Source organism: Channa argus, chromosome 7 (genome assembly GCF_033026475.1).
Source record: "Channa argus isolate prfri chromosome 7, Channa argus male v1.0, whole genome shotgun sequence".
NCBI classification, from domain to species: Eukaryota; Metazoa; Chordata; class Actinopteri; order Anabantiformes; family Channidae; genus Channa; species Channa argus.
Genome location: NC_090203.1, coordinates 22,516,628 through 22,533,550, shown reverse-complemented (window position 1 = coordinate 22,533,550; position 16,923 = coordinate 22,516,628). Strand labels below are relative to the sequence as shown.

The following is a 16,923-nucleotide window of genomic DNA, read 5'->3' as shown; positions in this document are numbered from 1 at the left end:
AACGCTCCTATTACACTCTGCCAGCCAGGATTGGCTGGGACTAAGCATGTCAGGGTCAAAGAGGGGGAAAGCTCTCCTCTCCTGAAACCTACCTCTTCCTCGCCTCATACGAGCAAGTGGTCTGGTGAGTCAGTCCCTCATGCTACTCAGAGAACCATGGTTATATAAATAACCCAAAGTTCTCTTAGCATTCGTTTCGTGTTTAACATTGGGAAATTCTGATCTGCGGATTGCTGGCAGAAGTGCCACTGTCCTTTAAAAAGCACCACTGAAATGTATCCACACCAAGCACTGAGTAAGCTAGTATGGAATTTGTAACATCGGGCCTGATCAAACCTGGCAAAGTTACGCAGTGAGGCCACCTGTTCTAATACAACCAAAAGGTCCCATGCGGGGTAAAGTTCTCCGGAAACAGGGAGCGTACGATGTATGCCCCTAATGTAACGTCCCACCAAGGGCTGCTGTCATACAGTTTTCACGTCAAGACCAACATAGCAAGCAGAAATAGCCACTAATTACACCATAATGGTGGAAAAACAGTTCTTCTGATTCAACATGTCCTGTAGGAAAGTCAAAACCACAGCCACAGAACACTGAAAGGAAATCTCCTGCTGATCAATACACCATATCTCAAAAATCAGCCATTTGCTGTAATCAAGAGACCATGTTGACAAAGCCCTAGCATTCTGGATGGTCTCAATAACATGAGATAGGCCTACAGTATTCAACTTGAACCACTCACAGGCCAGGCCAGCCTCTCTGTGTAAGGATGAAAGATCTAGCTTTAACTGCCATGGACCTTTCGGCGCTAGGTAAAGACAGAATAGTTGCCTGAGGTGTAGGCTATAATGGGGACTCTGAAGCTGGAAAGTCATTGTGCTACAACCTGCCTGAATGTTTGTTGCTGGGTGGCAGGAACACATTTTCTTGGTAGACACAGCTTAGTAAGAGACTGGACCGCTACTTTATGAAGATTGAGGCAGTGGCACATACATACACCCCATAAACCAGAAGCCAACATCTTCTTCCAGCTCAGCTCGTGATGCCATTACGAGAGAGGAGGTACTGTGGGCCTGGGCAGACAGCAAAGCCACCTTGTATGATTTCTCCATCAAACTGGACTGGAAGCGAAGGAGAGGGCAGGTTCTGCTGATGACAGGGATACTTCCGGGTGAATATGAGATGCCACCATGGGTTCTATTGGGAAAATGAGTCCATCTAAGTGTTTTCAAGTTATTGAGTTGGTCTTCCCAACACAGCCCAGCTTCAATGCCAGGGATCGCCACCTTAATAAGATCCATAGGCTCCTAAGCCGGTCCCATGGAGGCCATCACTGGGTCTCCTCCAGACAGAGGTAACTGAAAGACGGTCTTTGCAGTGTAACCCCCTTTTATAGGAGGTAGGCTTTTCACCTCTAGGACATTGATATGCTTGGTCCTAGCCAATCCTGGCTGGCAGAGTGCAGTAGAAGCTTCTGATCAGATCACGCTGAAGGCATTCCTAATGTAATACATGGAATGAATGCTATGAAAATAGCATTATGGAAAAGTAACCTTGAAGTAAACGAGAGAGATCTTGGATATAAAATGTTTACATGCCATCATACCTACTCCACTACTTCAATTCCAACTCCAATAATAGAGCACTCTGTAAGCTGGGGTGAGTGAAATGTCTCCTCACTACATGTATGAAACAGCATGAAAAAGGTGACAGCTTATGAACAGTCAGAGTTGGCATGTGAAAACTAGAATACCATCACAATTCCCATCTAACAGGTTGCTGAAAGGCATCAGAGGGCTTTATCAACTGAGAGCTAGAATGAAGACTGTGTTCAATCAGCCTCATCTGGAGCCTGTCATACTGTACATGTGGAATGACAGTGCCCTCTAGGAATCAGCCTGAGCCTGGTTGGTTCAGTGAGTCTGCTGGTACTCCACCTTGTTCCAATAAGGAGGAAGAATCATGGTTTGCGAGAACCACAAAATGGAGAATGAAGAGAGAAAGTAATGGAAAGCATGAGGAAATAGAAAACGGCTGTGTGATACAAACTGAATTTTAGAATAAAATGTAAAACATAAAAACAACCAAAAAAGACAGAAATTAAAATAGGTGGGGTTGATAATTTGCAGTTGCTGCAACACCCCACCGTTGTCCTTAGCTTTCCATTTACTCCTACTCTGTTTTCACTCAACCTTTACATTATTTCCTCGTTCTTTCTACTCTCCTCTCTATCCTAATATATTCTTACTTTTTTCTCACCTCTCCTCCCCTGCCAGTCAGCATTTTGGTGTAGTAGCAACTCCAGAACAGTGAGGAGGAAGCGGTCTCTGTGGGCCAGGTTTCTGACAAACCACAATTCTAAACAGGCAGCTCTGTGACAATATGGCAATCAAACAACATAAAACTTCTGTCCACCATCCAAACAGCTGCAGACACTAAAACCATTTAATGTAATGAATGAGTAAATAATAAAAGAAACACTTGAGCTGATAACCGGGCTGGGTCATGGGCTTTTATTAGAAATAACTGAGGGATGAGAGAGACATGATGCTAGCATGACACCTCCCTGTGACTCAGTGGAATGTAAGTTTATACCCCTTCAAGTCTTCAAACACATGCTGTGTAGAAAATGGCTGCAGCGAGAGAGTGAGAGAGAGAGAGAGTCTGTGAGGGACAGTTTAGAGAGGTAGGTAGGAAGGAAGGAAAATAGGAAGAGAATCAGTGCCTCTGTTGAGTAGAAAATGTGTATAGCAAACAGCCCAGGTGCAAAGAATTAGGGGGGATGGCACATCAAACGACACTGTGCTCAGCCTCTTTCCTGTAGCCCTGGTGGCAGGAAATGCTGTACAGCATCCTGTGAGCTGACCAGGGAGAGACAGACAAGAGGGAGCGACAAGTAGACCAAATAAAGAGGGAAGTGAGCACCAGGAGGGCAGATGTAGAAAAAGTTCAACAACATCCTGCAGAGAAGTGGAGGATTATGTGACAGATAGGGCGAATAAAGACATGAAAAGGGGGGAGAACAGCACAGAGAAGAAAGTAGAGAGTTAATACCTGGGGTGGATGCAAAGAGAAGGTGAGACGGAAAAACTCTACAATACACTATCATACAAGCCTGTTGAGGTCAGGTGGGGAGAAGGAAGAATCAATTAAAGGCCAAATAAAAAAAATTAAAAAAAGGAACAGGACAAGAATAATCAATAGAACAGGACAATTTGGTTTAGGGTTAAAGTTAATACTGTTCAAGTGTCATATGACTTAGAGAGGCCACTCTACATTTAAATCTTTCAAAAGACTTGTTTTTACTGTATGACAGTGTAAAAACAATGATCTGAAATTCCATGTCAGGCCTCTGTTTTTCTTGGTTGGCCTAAGTGAATATTTCTGAATATTATGGTGACATGGGCTAGTAACAAATATGGCTGTACGCAAAGTTTTAGGAATCCATGAGCAAATTATATGTTGTTGATTTCTGAAGTAAGACGTACTAAACACAACCCCTTGAAAAATATATTAAAAAAGGAGCCTTTTCATTCTCTCGCTGTGCATTTGTTGCAGCAAACATCCACAAAATACATACAGTACATGTTCTACAGTGCCCAAACATCTGAATATAACACCATGTCTCACATGGAGACGGCAGACGAGACAGTGTGTGATAAAGTCTGTATTCCTCTCTCACCACTGTGACATGTCAGGTTATGAGGTCTGATCCATTAACATGTAACGACTTCCCCTTACACAATTCTAATGCAGATTTAAAATGCTAATACCATTCTTATACTAGGCTACTTATAATGTGAAATATATTAAAAAAAAAACTGTCAAAGCTGTTTCAATGCCTTCTAATTTGTCAGAAGAAGGAATGGAAAAATATCAAGGGAGGAATAACGATGTTCTAAACACTGGCTCCTCATCGTCACTTAGGAATGCAGGCAAGTCTTGCCAACAGTTGGACATTTCATTGCAACAAAAATATATGGTGCAAAGCATATTTACTTGAGTTCTTTTTCTTTTCTTTACTTTTTTTTGCCCCTGTTGCATGTGTGCAACTGAAGGAGTGCTTGTGTGTGATGATAAAGTGACAGGGGTGGGGTGCTGATTGGAGGTCTGTAGTGTGTGGGGGGCAAGTTATGGAGAGAAGAAAGGGGACCACCGCAGTAGAGTTGTCTACACAGTGGCTTCACATTTCCCTCTGTGGTTCTCTCAGACAACTGACACACACACATACACACGCACACACACACACACACAAAGCACACTACACGTACATAAAATTCTGATCATCTTTGTCCCATGTGTAAAAACTCTGCTGAACTACAGATAAAAAGCTAAGCTGAGTCCATCAGAATACTTGCACTTACACTAAGTGCTGAGGGTCACACTCTTCTTTGGACAAATAAACCACCGTGCCTGATTTGACATTTCTACAAATCACAATACCTGTAGTTAGACTTAAATAATAGCTCAAGCAGAATGCAAAAGTGTTACACATTTAACTAACATTTAAAATAAATGTGTGATGGGATAAATCTGGAGTGTGACAATTAAACTACTCCATTAAATCTTACTACAGGTGCATTAGTGGAGATTAAGTTAAAAAAAACTGGTAAAGACCAGGAGGAGCAAGACAGTTCTGAGCCCACTTTAGTGCCAGTCTCTGTTTCTTCAAGTCTGGTTGGGCCCTCCTGGGGTTGTAATGTGCCTCTTATTACACAAGCATTAGGCAATTACGCCACTGTTTTCTCATTGGCTTCCCAGAGCCACAGACGAGCTTGTGGTTTCACACATGGACATTTGAAAGCATCTGCAAATTCCTCCTTTCTTGAGGTTGACTTCTTTTTTTTTTTCTCTTTCATACTTTTACTTGATCCACCAATTGCCTCTGCTCCCGTCTAATGTTCTACTGTGTAGCCTAAAGATAACTGCTGTTTGGCAAGGGACGACCGACCACACACACACACACACACACACGGAGTACATCTGTGGGTTCATGTTTGCACAAATAAACAGAGAGCCCAGTCCAAATAAGTTTTACACATATAAAAATTGAACATATAGGTTTTCCTCTGTGAAAAATTACAGTACAATAACACGTTACCATATTTATAATTTGATACTGATGCAACTACTCCATATAATTTGAAAATGAACTAAACTGCTGACAAATGTAACAGCACTACAACTACACACAAATCTTACTTCACTAAGAAAAAAGTCGCCAATAACTCCTCCGCCAAATTTATCATCTCCAACAGTGCTGTGCATATCAGCACGTCGGCTTGGGTCCAGCTATTTCCATGCAGTAGTTTGGAAAGAAGTTAGACAAAGTGGAGTCACACTGACTATCAATACAGTATTCTGAAATTCCCTGAACAATCCACCTGGCCTGGCCACCTGGCAATACTGCTGTGTGACAGGGTAGTCAGTCTCCCTGTCCGTACAATGACTGCTTGAAACCAACTACACAGGATGCCAGAACATCAACATGTCACAAGCAGAGAGAAAAGGAACTAAAACACAATTATGCACATGGCTGAGGTTAGACCGCGCACACACATAAAACGTATTCGCTTACAATTCCATGCACACACGCACACAAAAGCCCACGCGCACACACGTGCTTGTACACAGAGTAGAGTTTGACAGTGTAAAACCGGTAGAATGTGCGTAATGCAGCTGTAGTAAAGCACAGAGCTTCCTAGGTTGGTGGTATGGGTGTATTCTTGGAAGCCTTATTTCCTGCTCCAGGATGAGCCATTTACATTCACACACACACACACAGGCGCACTTGTCAATGCCGGAGTCCTGTGGCCACTCGGTCAACCCCTGGCTCAGGCCCTTTGCAGGACAGCTGAAGGGTGATCCCTCTCACCTCTGTCAGCAAGCACCCCGACCTGACTAACAACAGTCAAAACACAAGAACAGTTTCCGGGAAGCTCTTCAATACGGTCTGTCACCTCAGGTGCCACCAAACAGGGAATACAAAACTCCATGTTGCTTCCAACTGCAACACAAAGACAGATATTAAAAAAAGGGGCAAAACAGGGCAGCTCTTCGGATTCCATATTGTACCGTAGGTGTTTTGAATGTGAACTAAAATAGACTCACATACTGTGCAGTAAAAATTGCAAATGCACTGCACAGACACTAGAGTTTAGGAGAAAGCCATAGTAATACTAATACAGTGCATGAGGCCTAAAAGTGTGTTTTACAGATGGCCACACATTAGTTTTACATTATGTTTAGAAACCTTATTGCTATACAAATAAAATAGAGTCCCTGTGGATAAATGATGATGGAGTTGTATCACCCGAATTTATCATATGAGGACCATGATTGTATGCAATAAATATGTAGGGAAGTTCTATATAGAAAATATATGCTTTGTCCAACATCTGAAGAGTTCAGTATGCCAACACCAGAAAGATTGAAATACATTCTCTATAAACGACTGCAATGTATTCTCTTTAAATGATAGATGTCCATGTGAAATGTTGTGGGCATCTAGCCAAGATATTGTAAAGATGCTTCCGGCTGGACAAAAGTGTTGGAAGTAAACCGAAAGACAAACAAACCCACACTGACATCTAAACAGCACCTCCACTTTGTGCTAATAAAGGAAAGGGGAAATATCTGGTGGTTTATTTGTTTGATTCCCCCTGTGCTGAGTCCTAATAAGCATTTCAAGCATGCCAAAATCATATGCACAAAAAAAAAAAAAAAAGGGCCATAAAAATGTTTTCTCGCTCCTAATCCCCCTAAACCTCTAACTGCAGGCCGAGCAATACAAGTGTTGTGGTGCAATCTTCTCACAGAGCAGAGGGTCTGAGAATAACATCACAGAGGCCACAGATATTTACGGAATGAACCACAGGCTGTACACAGAAGTCAGCAGACACCACAACACAGCACACTAGATGCTGTATACAGCTCCCTACTCATATACAGGACAAAGTACTGCCAACTAAACACAACGTGTGGAGCTGTGCTCAAAAGCTCTCCAACAATGAGTAAGGACATTACAGCTAGATGGAGAGAGTGAGAGAGAGCTGGAAATCACAGATATGCACAGTATTCATGTGAATTTGACTTTCAATAATCTGTCACGACGCTTTAGACAGAAAGAGGGATGGCAAGTGGTCAGCATGGAGTAAACTGCAAGACTGAAGGCCTCAAAATGGGTTGATTGGTTGGACTTGAACACAGCAGTGTTTCTTGGTCCACCAAAGTTCACCCCATTTCCTTGGTTCTGGTCCCTTAAACAGCAATAAAGAAAAAGCCCATATTCTCCTTTTGTTGGAAATCAACTTACAAGTGAATAAAGTGAATTGTTTGCTGTATCATTTGCAAGACAGAAGAATCTGTCACACTGGTTTACTAGCAAAGAACGACAAATACCACATAGCCAAAAAAAAGGTGAAGGAGCCAATTCAACCACTTCAAAAAGCAGTATTCAGCGGCTGAGTCTAAACTTCCTGTTCACATTAGGAGACGTTGTCCGAAGGCTGTTTCAGCATAAGCCATTATGAATCCACTCCCAGTCTCATCTGTCGTGTCTCTGCAGGCTTTTCTGTCTGATTCGAAACATAAATTCAAGGGCAAACTTTAATAAAAGGGGGTTTATGATTTACTCTGGGTAGTGGCTGTCCCCATTTTAAAAATTATTTCATGTTGCATTAATCCTGTGTGTCATGGCAATGTAAAATATGTCCTCTGTGCTTACCAGCACCAGGTGTTTCATTTGCTATACTGACAAAAACAATATTTATTCTGGCTGACTCGTAAATCCTTGCTTATTTTATCTTCTTTCCCTAGAGACGAGAGGGAGAACATGGGTGTACATCTAAAGTGAGAAAGGAGAAGAGAGGGTTAAAAGAAAGAGAGAGAGAAACAAATGGAGCTAAATGATTTACCAGTTGACCAAGAAAGGTCTAAGCTTTAGTCATCTCAATCGGATGTCTCACTTCTCAGCTTCAAGGGCCAAACAGAGCACAACGAGAAAGAAGCTCAGACTGTTGATCCCCTCACAATGATTATTCATCCTTTCCACTGATAGTCAGTGGTAGTTGTTAGTAGGTTCATCTGCTGGGATGGGTTTTCTCTAGCTTGGACATACTCTTGTAGTTCAGTGTAATTTCCCTTTTTGCTTTAGACGCTAAAGGCCAACGTTGATTACCAAATTATATTATGGACAACTGAGTATTTGCTTTTGAAAACAGTCCCCTTCGAGACAACCATGTAGTATCAAAAAGGATTGTTGTTAAAAAACATATGTTTATGCCAGAGTCATATGAGAAGCAGTAATGACATCAATATACACAGTTACCAACTAAAAGCTCAGAACAGCTAGTTAGCCAAAAAAAGGAGCAGTGAAATTAAAGAGATTTATTCAGTTGGTTTGGGTTTGCCCACAGTTCCGTGTTAATGACATGCTGGCATATTTTCACAAAAAAGACAAAATTTTGCAAGTGTGTAGACTAGCAAATTAAGATCCACTGATTATATTTTTAAAGCCTCCAAGTAAAGACGAAAATAGATAAAGAGAACTTTGATTTAAATGACCCATGTCTGCCTGGGCAATCCCCCACAGACACTACTTATACTGCATAATGCTACTCTGCACACTCGGTTTAGTAATGTTCTACATGAGCAGGGAGTAACTGAGAAGTTTTACAACATAACCCCTTTCAGCACTACAATTTCAAAACCTAACTGTGGCCCATCGAAAATGTTCACCAAATGTTGATCATCATTTAGGCTGTTCTGCAGTGGCACTTTAAACAAGTCAAACTAACAGAGTTCAAGCTACTTTACCTAAAAGGTAATTTTACTCTGGTGATACAGATATTACGATCATTGCCATCATTGCCTCTGAAGGTAGTTTATCATTAAACCTGCTCAGGAGCCAGGGGAGTTTTAAAGGCAACTCCTAAATCAGAGTGTATAAGCGCAGGTCCTGTGTGTCACTGTGTGTGGCCCAAGCCAGCTCTCTTCTGTGCTGCAGCAGCAAAGCAAAGCCGGCGCACTTTTCGCTGGTGTAAACAAACGGGGAAATGGGGCACTTGGCAGCCGACTAAAGTGAGTGATGAGGCAAGTGTGCACTGAAGCATCTAATGAATCATTTGCTGGGAACTCGTGGGTTTTATAAGGAAAAGAAAGACGAGGAGAAAGAGAAGAAAGAAGGAGACCAGCTGAAAACATATGAAATGGCTTTCATATTAAAAAAAAAAAAAAAAAAAAAAAAAAGAAGACGTAGAAGAAGTAAGTACATGAGCTGCAGCTGTCATAAAAACATCTGAGTGGATCATTCAATGTTTTGTCCAAGTTTGAGGACATGAGATTCTAAATGCCTAAAATGTTCCAGGCTCTTAATAGTAATACAGCAGCAACAGCAGTATTTAAGCCCCAGTCACTGCTAGTGAATTTACTGAGGTGACAGCTGATGCTGTGACAGGTTTGCAACTTTTAACTGAGCTGCTGTGCTGTACACAAAAAGGAGCTTTGATGTACGGCCTGCTTCCCCAAAATGACACTAAAGGAAATGCTGCCTTTCCTTGTACTTCTGAGGGAACAAAGATAACCTTTCCGCTGATTTTTAGTGGGAAATTTCCTCATTATATACGAGAAACCTAATCCCCTAATTGTTATTAAAACTATGGTATAAAGTTAAATATAAATAATATAAATATGTCTTCAATATTCTAATGTAAATCAAGTTATTTGCTTGTCAATGTAACTACTGGAGAATGCAGGCATTTTTTTGCTGCAACAATTTGTAATTATAAAGTAAGTGAATTAATCTATTGAAAAAGAAAAGAGAAGAAAAGAAAAGACTTTTACTTGAGTACTGTGTTTGTGTACTTTTACCACCTCTGCACACAATGTATCACATTTTGCTGTGTACGGGCCTACGTAGCCTCAGACTAATCAGAGTGGCCACGCTAACCCGTATCCTCCAGGACGTTATTGAGATCACCAGTGTTAATGCTGTGGCTGATTGGTGTAGATTTCCCTTTCTATAACTTCGTGACCAGCTAAGATCACCGTGAGGAATGCTTGCATTCCTATTTTTATAAGCAGAAAAGACACATCTCTTAAACTTTTGTATCCCTCCTAAGTGAACTGTATATTCAAAACTGTGGGAGAAGGGTGCCTATAGCATATTGACAGGCCATTTTGTTACTAACAGGCAGTGCCTGGCTTCAGTGGGCTGTGTTTATATGTGAAGGGGAGATCCCCATCACAACCACTTATTAGGACATATATGTGGGCTTAACCAGAGAAGCATTCAGAAATAAGGGGTTGCCGTACTAACCACAGTGCACTGGGACTGGGACCAGTCTAACCACCACTGGAGAAATAAAGAGGAAGGAAAGCAAGGCAGGAAGGAACTAATACAGTAAATACACTGTACACAGAAACGGAGAGAAAACGAGAGCCACATGATAAAAGACAGCAGAGGGAGAACAAGAATATAAATGAAATGACCTGTGAGGAAGGGTAAAAGGAAGCACTTAGTTACAAGAGATAAAACGATGAGATGTAGGAGGAGAGAAAAGAAGAAAGAAAGAAAAACAGTGATAGGGCAGGAGTGAGGTTAAAAGAACAGTAGAAAGAGAAACATCATTTATAAGTAAGGACGGGATTGACAAAAAAATTCCACACTGAAAGCAGCAAAAAAAAAAAAAAAAAAAAAAAAAAGGAGGAGGGAGTGCAATAGAGTTTGATACGGCCACATCATGTTGACTTGGTTCTGCATCACCAGAGACCCAGCAGCTTTCTCAGCCAGTACCATAGAAACACAGGCATATGCCATAATCAAAACAAAAAACCAAAACCATATTGCGTGGCAGTGGGATGCTCCCAGAGTCTCCCTTGAACAGTCCATGAGGTAAGACAGTGTGTGACGGAATTTACTGCTGTGTCATCTAGGTGTGGGGATGTCGGGAAATGTGCAGGATATTTTGAGACATAACCAGACCCACATGGAGAAACATGTGCACACACATGGATGCAAGCAAGCACAACGAGAGGGACAGGCACATGCACAAACAAATATTTTAAACAACAGAGTGTTTATTCTAGCAGTATTTAATAAATTGAAACGGTCTAATATTAGGCAGTGATACTGGCCAATGTATACACGGTTTTTAACACTAAGACGTTTGAACATGTTTCTATGCCACTCAAAAGTGACACCCGATCCCCATAGAGTATTTGAAAAAGTGGCCATAAAAGAAGACACAAGAAGCTTTCAATTAAGTGTTCCACGAATTTAAAAAAAAAAAAAAAAAAAAAAAAAAAATGGCATAGGAAAAATGGGGAGAGAACGGGAGATAATGAGAGGAAATTGGGGTGGGGAGCAAAATATCTGTGAGGGCCCAAACCACAAGAAAGTCAGGGCTGAATGCATGCTGGACATTCCCTGGGCCGACACTCATGTACTTGGAAAAAGCCAGCCTTTGCAAGACAGAAAAATGTTTTCAGCTGTGTAAATTGACAGCGGCCTTGTAGCTGAAGATGAAGAGGGAGAAAAAGGGAAAACCTGCATTTCTGTGTCATAATTCCTGTTCAGTAAGAAACCCGGGGGGGGGGGGGGGCTACTTCTTCTTCAGAGAAACACCATTTAACATCACATGATCAAATGAAACTCTTAATTGTTGCCAAAAGAGCCGGGACGTGGATAGCAATTTAGCTCTCGAACTTTACAGTGGAACAGGTTTATTCAACCTTTGAAGAAATCTAACCACTCGAAAGCTGGAGAACTCCGATGTGTGTCCGAAACAGGACTACAAAGTTAACATCAGGATGTTTATACATGCTCGCTATGTTAGCCTTCACTTGTCTACTTTCCCAGGGTGGCACTACAGTAAATCCTAGATTTAAACACTGTGAGTCAATAATTTTATGTGCAGCCGACCACTAACAGCACATCTGCTTTGATCACTCATTCAATTATGACATTAGTGGGCTTTAAAAAGAACTGCAGCAAATGGCTACCTGGAATCAAAGACATATTTCTCCCTACAGCCACTTTTGTTTATTGATGATAACAGACTCTATGACTTTTTGTACATGACTCAGGAGAGCGCACACCATAAAATCCTGCACATGAAAAAGCTTTGTAATGGTTTTTCAGCAATGTCATATGACTCAGAAGTGTGATCATCCTAAATTGGAGGGCAAAAGAACAGGGAACGTTGTGAGGATAGTGCATGGTAAGGAATGAACACAGTGGTTTGACATAATTCCAGGGTTTCACTGCAAAGAGGAAAGTGGTGGCTCTTGGCTTCTGTTTGCAGAGGTTAAGAGGATGAGTGAATGTTGGTGTGTTTGTACACATGGCCATGCCTACTAAATGCATGTGTATATTGTTCCGTGCATATACTGTATAGAGTACATTATGTGGTTGTGTACGCTGCATATTTAGGAATGAAGTTATTGCATTTGTGAGTGCATGAGTGCCTGCCTCTAGTCCATGTGTGTGTGTGTGTGTGTGTGTGTGTGTGTGTGTGTGTGTGTGTGTGTGTGTGTGTGTGTGTGTGTGTGTGTTCAGGCTAGGGTGGAGCATTGTGCAATGTAATCTACTGTATGTCTATAAGCAGATGTGGGCACCAGAGCCACAGAGCCACCAGTCCTCTAACTAGCAGAGACACAACATTACTGGCCAATATGGGATGAAATTGCATGAATGGTCGGACGTTTTTTTTCTCAAGTGAAAGTCCACATTTTATCACATAACATGATAACAACATGGCTGACATATTCACAAAGTAAATCTAGGCACTGTGTCCACTGAAACAGAGTAGTTAGATCCAGTTAGCTGTCCTACAGTAACTTGTACCAGAACCAAGAGTCAACATTTTAGCACAGTACACTGTGTGAAACTAGTGAGGATTTAAAAGAAAAAAAACTGAAAACAAATGTCCCCGTGAAACAGTAGCTATAGTTACTGATTAATACCATGCTTGCTACAATACAGTACGAATGAGTAAATTAGAGACTGTGATGAAGACAGCTTGTGTCCTCTGGAAGAAATAAGGACAAAGCGAAGTATTTCTCTCAACCTTGTCTTGGTTACAGATTGCCAGACATGCCCACGAGCCTGAACCCCTCTGCTGGCCCCTTCTATCCAGTCTCCCTACATACAGTATGACACTTTTACCATCTGAAGGTTGAACTGTTCTCTCCTTTTTGTCTTAGTCCAGCTCACTTGCAGCTGCACAAAGCATTAGGAACCACTTTTATCTACCTCATTACATGTTTGCCAGCTCCATATCTGCCCATTCATATTGCTCCCTCTTTCTCGCTCTTACACACACACGGTGTGAGGCTGTGGTTTTGGGCCAGTTATGACAAAATCCAGATTCTTTAAACTGACTATAGGAGGGAAATGTGTTTTGCACTGAGCCATTTCTCTCAGAAGTTGAGTTTTTTTTCCTTGCCGAACATCTTTGATCTGCATGACGTGGGGCTGCTTGTTTCAACAAGCTTGTGTTTAAGCAGAAGGGCCAGGCGGATCCCTACAGTGTTCTTCATTGCTCTCCATCACTGCAGGGGCAGCGTAACCACTATGCAGAACTATCACTTGCTCAGTCATGAAAACCGAGGGTCATGAGGTTAAAGATGTATACCACTTTACAAAAACACTTGCTGTACAACAGGTTTTATGAAGTGTGACTTTTGAGGAGGGACAAATTGGAGTGACACCCTCAATAAACTGTGGCCATTTAGCAAGTTTTGTCGTGGTCTTAAACTATTACCTGTGTGTTTTCACACAGTGTGAAAAAACTAATAAAATAAAGATTTGAAACCCTAAAACAATTTGACAATTGAAGTGTCAGAGACAACCTTTGAAATAAAAAAAGGTAAAAGAAGCAGAGCAGGCCTGGAAGCAGAAACAATAATAATTGTCTTGCTCATTCTCCCACATTGGAGTCCAGATAAACACAGTGTGTGCAAGCATCTACGCGCAGAAGAGCAGAAAATACAGTACAGTGTGTGTGTGTGTGTGTATATATATATATATATATATATATATATATATATATATATATATATACACACATATACATATATATATATATATATATATGATCGCCAGCTTTCGGCTTGTCCCTTCAAGGGTGGAGGGATGTGTTCTGCACATTAATTTGGCTTTTTGTTTTTTTTGGGCCGGATGCCCTTCCTGCTGTAACCCTCCTTTTTTTATCCAGGTTCCGGGAGTGGCACCAACGTGGCACTTGGCGGCGGGGCTGGCCCACACCTGGAGGGCTGGGATTCGAACCCTTGGCCTTCTGCATTCCAACCCCAGGCCCCCACAAAAACCCAAACATCAATGTAGGATACTGTGGAAGTTTTTGAGTTTGTCTTACTGGTAGATGTCTTTTCTCAGCACAGTGCGGGTGAGGGGGTTGTCAGCCTGAGGAGCCATGCTGAGGGAACCCATCTTTATAACCAGAGTGTCCTCGTGTTTCACAGAGGGATCTGCTAGGACACACACACACACACACTCAGTATAAAATACATTAAATAAAGAGGGATTCCTAATGCATTATACTGTACATATTTATGTAATGATTTATTTATACTGTACTGCATTTCTAATTATTATAGACTTTTATATGGCATATTACAGTCTTGTTATTATAAAGTATTTTATGTGTGTACACAAATATATGTTCTATTTTTTTAACCTGATGCTGAATGTTGCGCTCCAGGGCAGAAGATCCTGATCACACTCGTGTTAATATAGATGAGAGGCAAACATCGAGAAGTCAGAGCATGGCTTCTCATAGGCTGGCCCGATGACTTCCCGCGTTCTCTGTATCGTCTCGGAACTTTAGTCTGAAAAGACATCAAGCCAGCGGTATAAATTCATGAAATCTTAATAATAACGTTGGTTTCTAGTTCAAATATTAAATGACATAAATCCTGGTTAGTGATATAGTAAATGATTTTAAATGTGTAAGTTAGAATTATTCTTACATTACTGTATTTGCATTCTGCATTTGCTAACACAAGCCGAATAATAAATGAATACCTGGTTGTTGTTGACCCCTAAAGGTTACGCATATACTTTTCTCTTACCTGGAAAATCCCTGCTACTGTGGCTAACAAGGGACAGGACAGCACCACATCAAAGGGCTGAGCTGTCAACAGGATTTCTCTGAGGTACTGAGGGGAGCTGTCTGCCAGAGGATCAGTGGTCACCCGCTGACCGGCAATGGTAGCACTGTTGCGTGTCGACCGCTCAGACCGAGAGGTGAGTTTGTGACGGACATTTTTGGTGACAGCCTGAGTGTAGGTGATCGTCAGGAAGCCGTGCTGCTGGTGAGAGCCTTCCAGGACCTTGGCTGCAGTCTAGCCAATAGTCAGACAAGACACATGAAATTGAGAACACTTCCAGACAAAACCTTAAATTAATTAGTATGGTTTTTGGTCTGATTTATTAAAATACTGTTAAACTTGATAAATAAATCTTAGAATACAAGCTTTACTTTTAACAGAGCCATTTTTAAAATTTTGGGGTCTGGAAAGCCAGATTCACATTTACTCATTATATGTCAGTTGAAAACTGACAGTTCAGTTGAAAACTTCATGAAAACTGACAGGTAATGAGTATTATTATTAAGTATTTATTAAGATCAAATCCAAAAGCTACTTAGATACAAAAGGGGTTCGAGAAAATGTTGGGTTTAAAATAATTCCGTGTATAGTAATTTAGATTGCACCATCAACCATCACTAACAAATTTTTTATAAAGGAGACTATTGCAGCTGTCTTCTGACTTCTCAGAAAACCCAGATCTCCAATTTTAGGATTCATTTGCAAAGGCAATACAAGGTAAAAATCACTTAATTAGGGCACAAATAAAAGAAAAAAAACACAGTTGCATAATTTAAACGTCTGCAAAAACATCCAGAAACAGTGGACTTAAAGCATGTAACCTTTTAATAATGCACCCTTTGGGGGAGACACCCTTTGGGGGAGACATTCTGTAACAGATATTGATAAAATAATCTCACCTACTTTATCAATAGTCCAAGTGTGTTACAGACTGTAACTATATGTAGCTGTATTCTCTGTGGAGCAATATCTCCTTGATTCTATTGATTTGTAATTGACTAGAGTTCTGGAGTAAAACTCCAAAACAATGCAAAGTAATGGCTGCAGAAATATCTCTGAGGAGTAAACATTACTTTTCGTTTAGACCACTGTTGAAAGATGTTAATTAGCAGTGTCAAGTAAAACAAGTCCAGTTCTTACAGGAGGGAAAAAGCCAGAGAAGTGGCTGAAAGTGTCTTGCTTGCTGACGGGTCGAACCAACACAGTGCGTCTGTTCAGCTTGTCAGTGCAAGAGAGTACCACTCCTCCACAGCCGCCCGAGCTCCGAAGACCCTCCTCCATACTGGAGGTGAGGAGAGGAAAAGTGTAGAGAGCGAAAAATAGATGCCAAAAGGGACAGAGAGCGAAAAAGGAGGTAACAGAAGAAAATATTTGTTCAGATAGAAAAGAGTGGGGAAAAAAAGTACGAGTTGGGAAGAAAAGACAGAGAAGCATGAATCTTTAGGATGATTTGGAAAAGGTTAATTATAGAGCAAACTGATTAAAACCAAACAAAAGAGGCCCATGTTGTAGTCTGCTCATAAACAGAGAGAGAGAGAAGAATGGTTGTCATTAGATTTCATTGGATTGATTATTTTGCTAATCAGAGCCACTGGAGAGACAGGTAAAAGGATTCATTTTGCCATTTGATTCAGTTTTCATTCATTTAACTGGGGCAAAATATTCCACTTGTGGCTACGCAGAGTTACAATCAGAACTAATGCTTTTCCTTATGGCTTCCTTTCTTTTCCTGTCTGTCCAGCATCAGCAAAGATGAAGGACCTTGATTAGGAGCAGAAGAATGGCAGAGGC

General features: G+C 41.2%; 1 protein-coding gene across 4 annotated transcripts in view; it reads right to left on the bottom strand.

Moving 5' to 3' along the window:
- Nucleotides 1-16,923, bottom strand: part of LOC137130040 (intermembrane lipid transfer protein VPS13B-like) — a 298,799-nt gene that overhangs the window by 116,097 nt on the left and 165,779 nt on the right. Inside the window, exons 28-31 of one of the 4 annotated variants that reach the window (XM_067509624.1) lie at nucleotides 16,273-16,414; nucleotides 15,094-15,366; nucleotides 14,700-14,850; nucleotides 14,379-14,493 (exon numbers count right to left, since the gene is read on the bottom strand). In XM_067509624.1, coding sequence (XP_067365725.1) covers nucleotides 14,379-14,493; nucleotides 14,700-14,850; nucleotides 15,094-15,366; nucleotides 16,273-16,414 — 681 coding nt within the window. The remainder of the gene's footprint in view (nucleotides 1-14,378; nucleotides 14,494-14,699; nucleotides 14,851-15,093; nucleotides 15,367-16,272; nucleotides 16,415-16,923) is intronic. The other 3 variants (XM_067509625.1, XM_067509626.1, XM_067509627.1) reach the window with 3 other exon arrangements.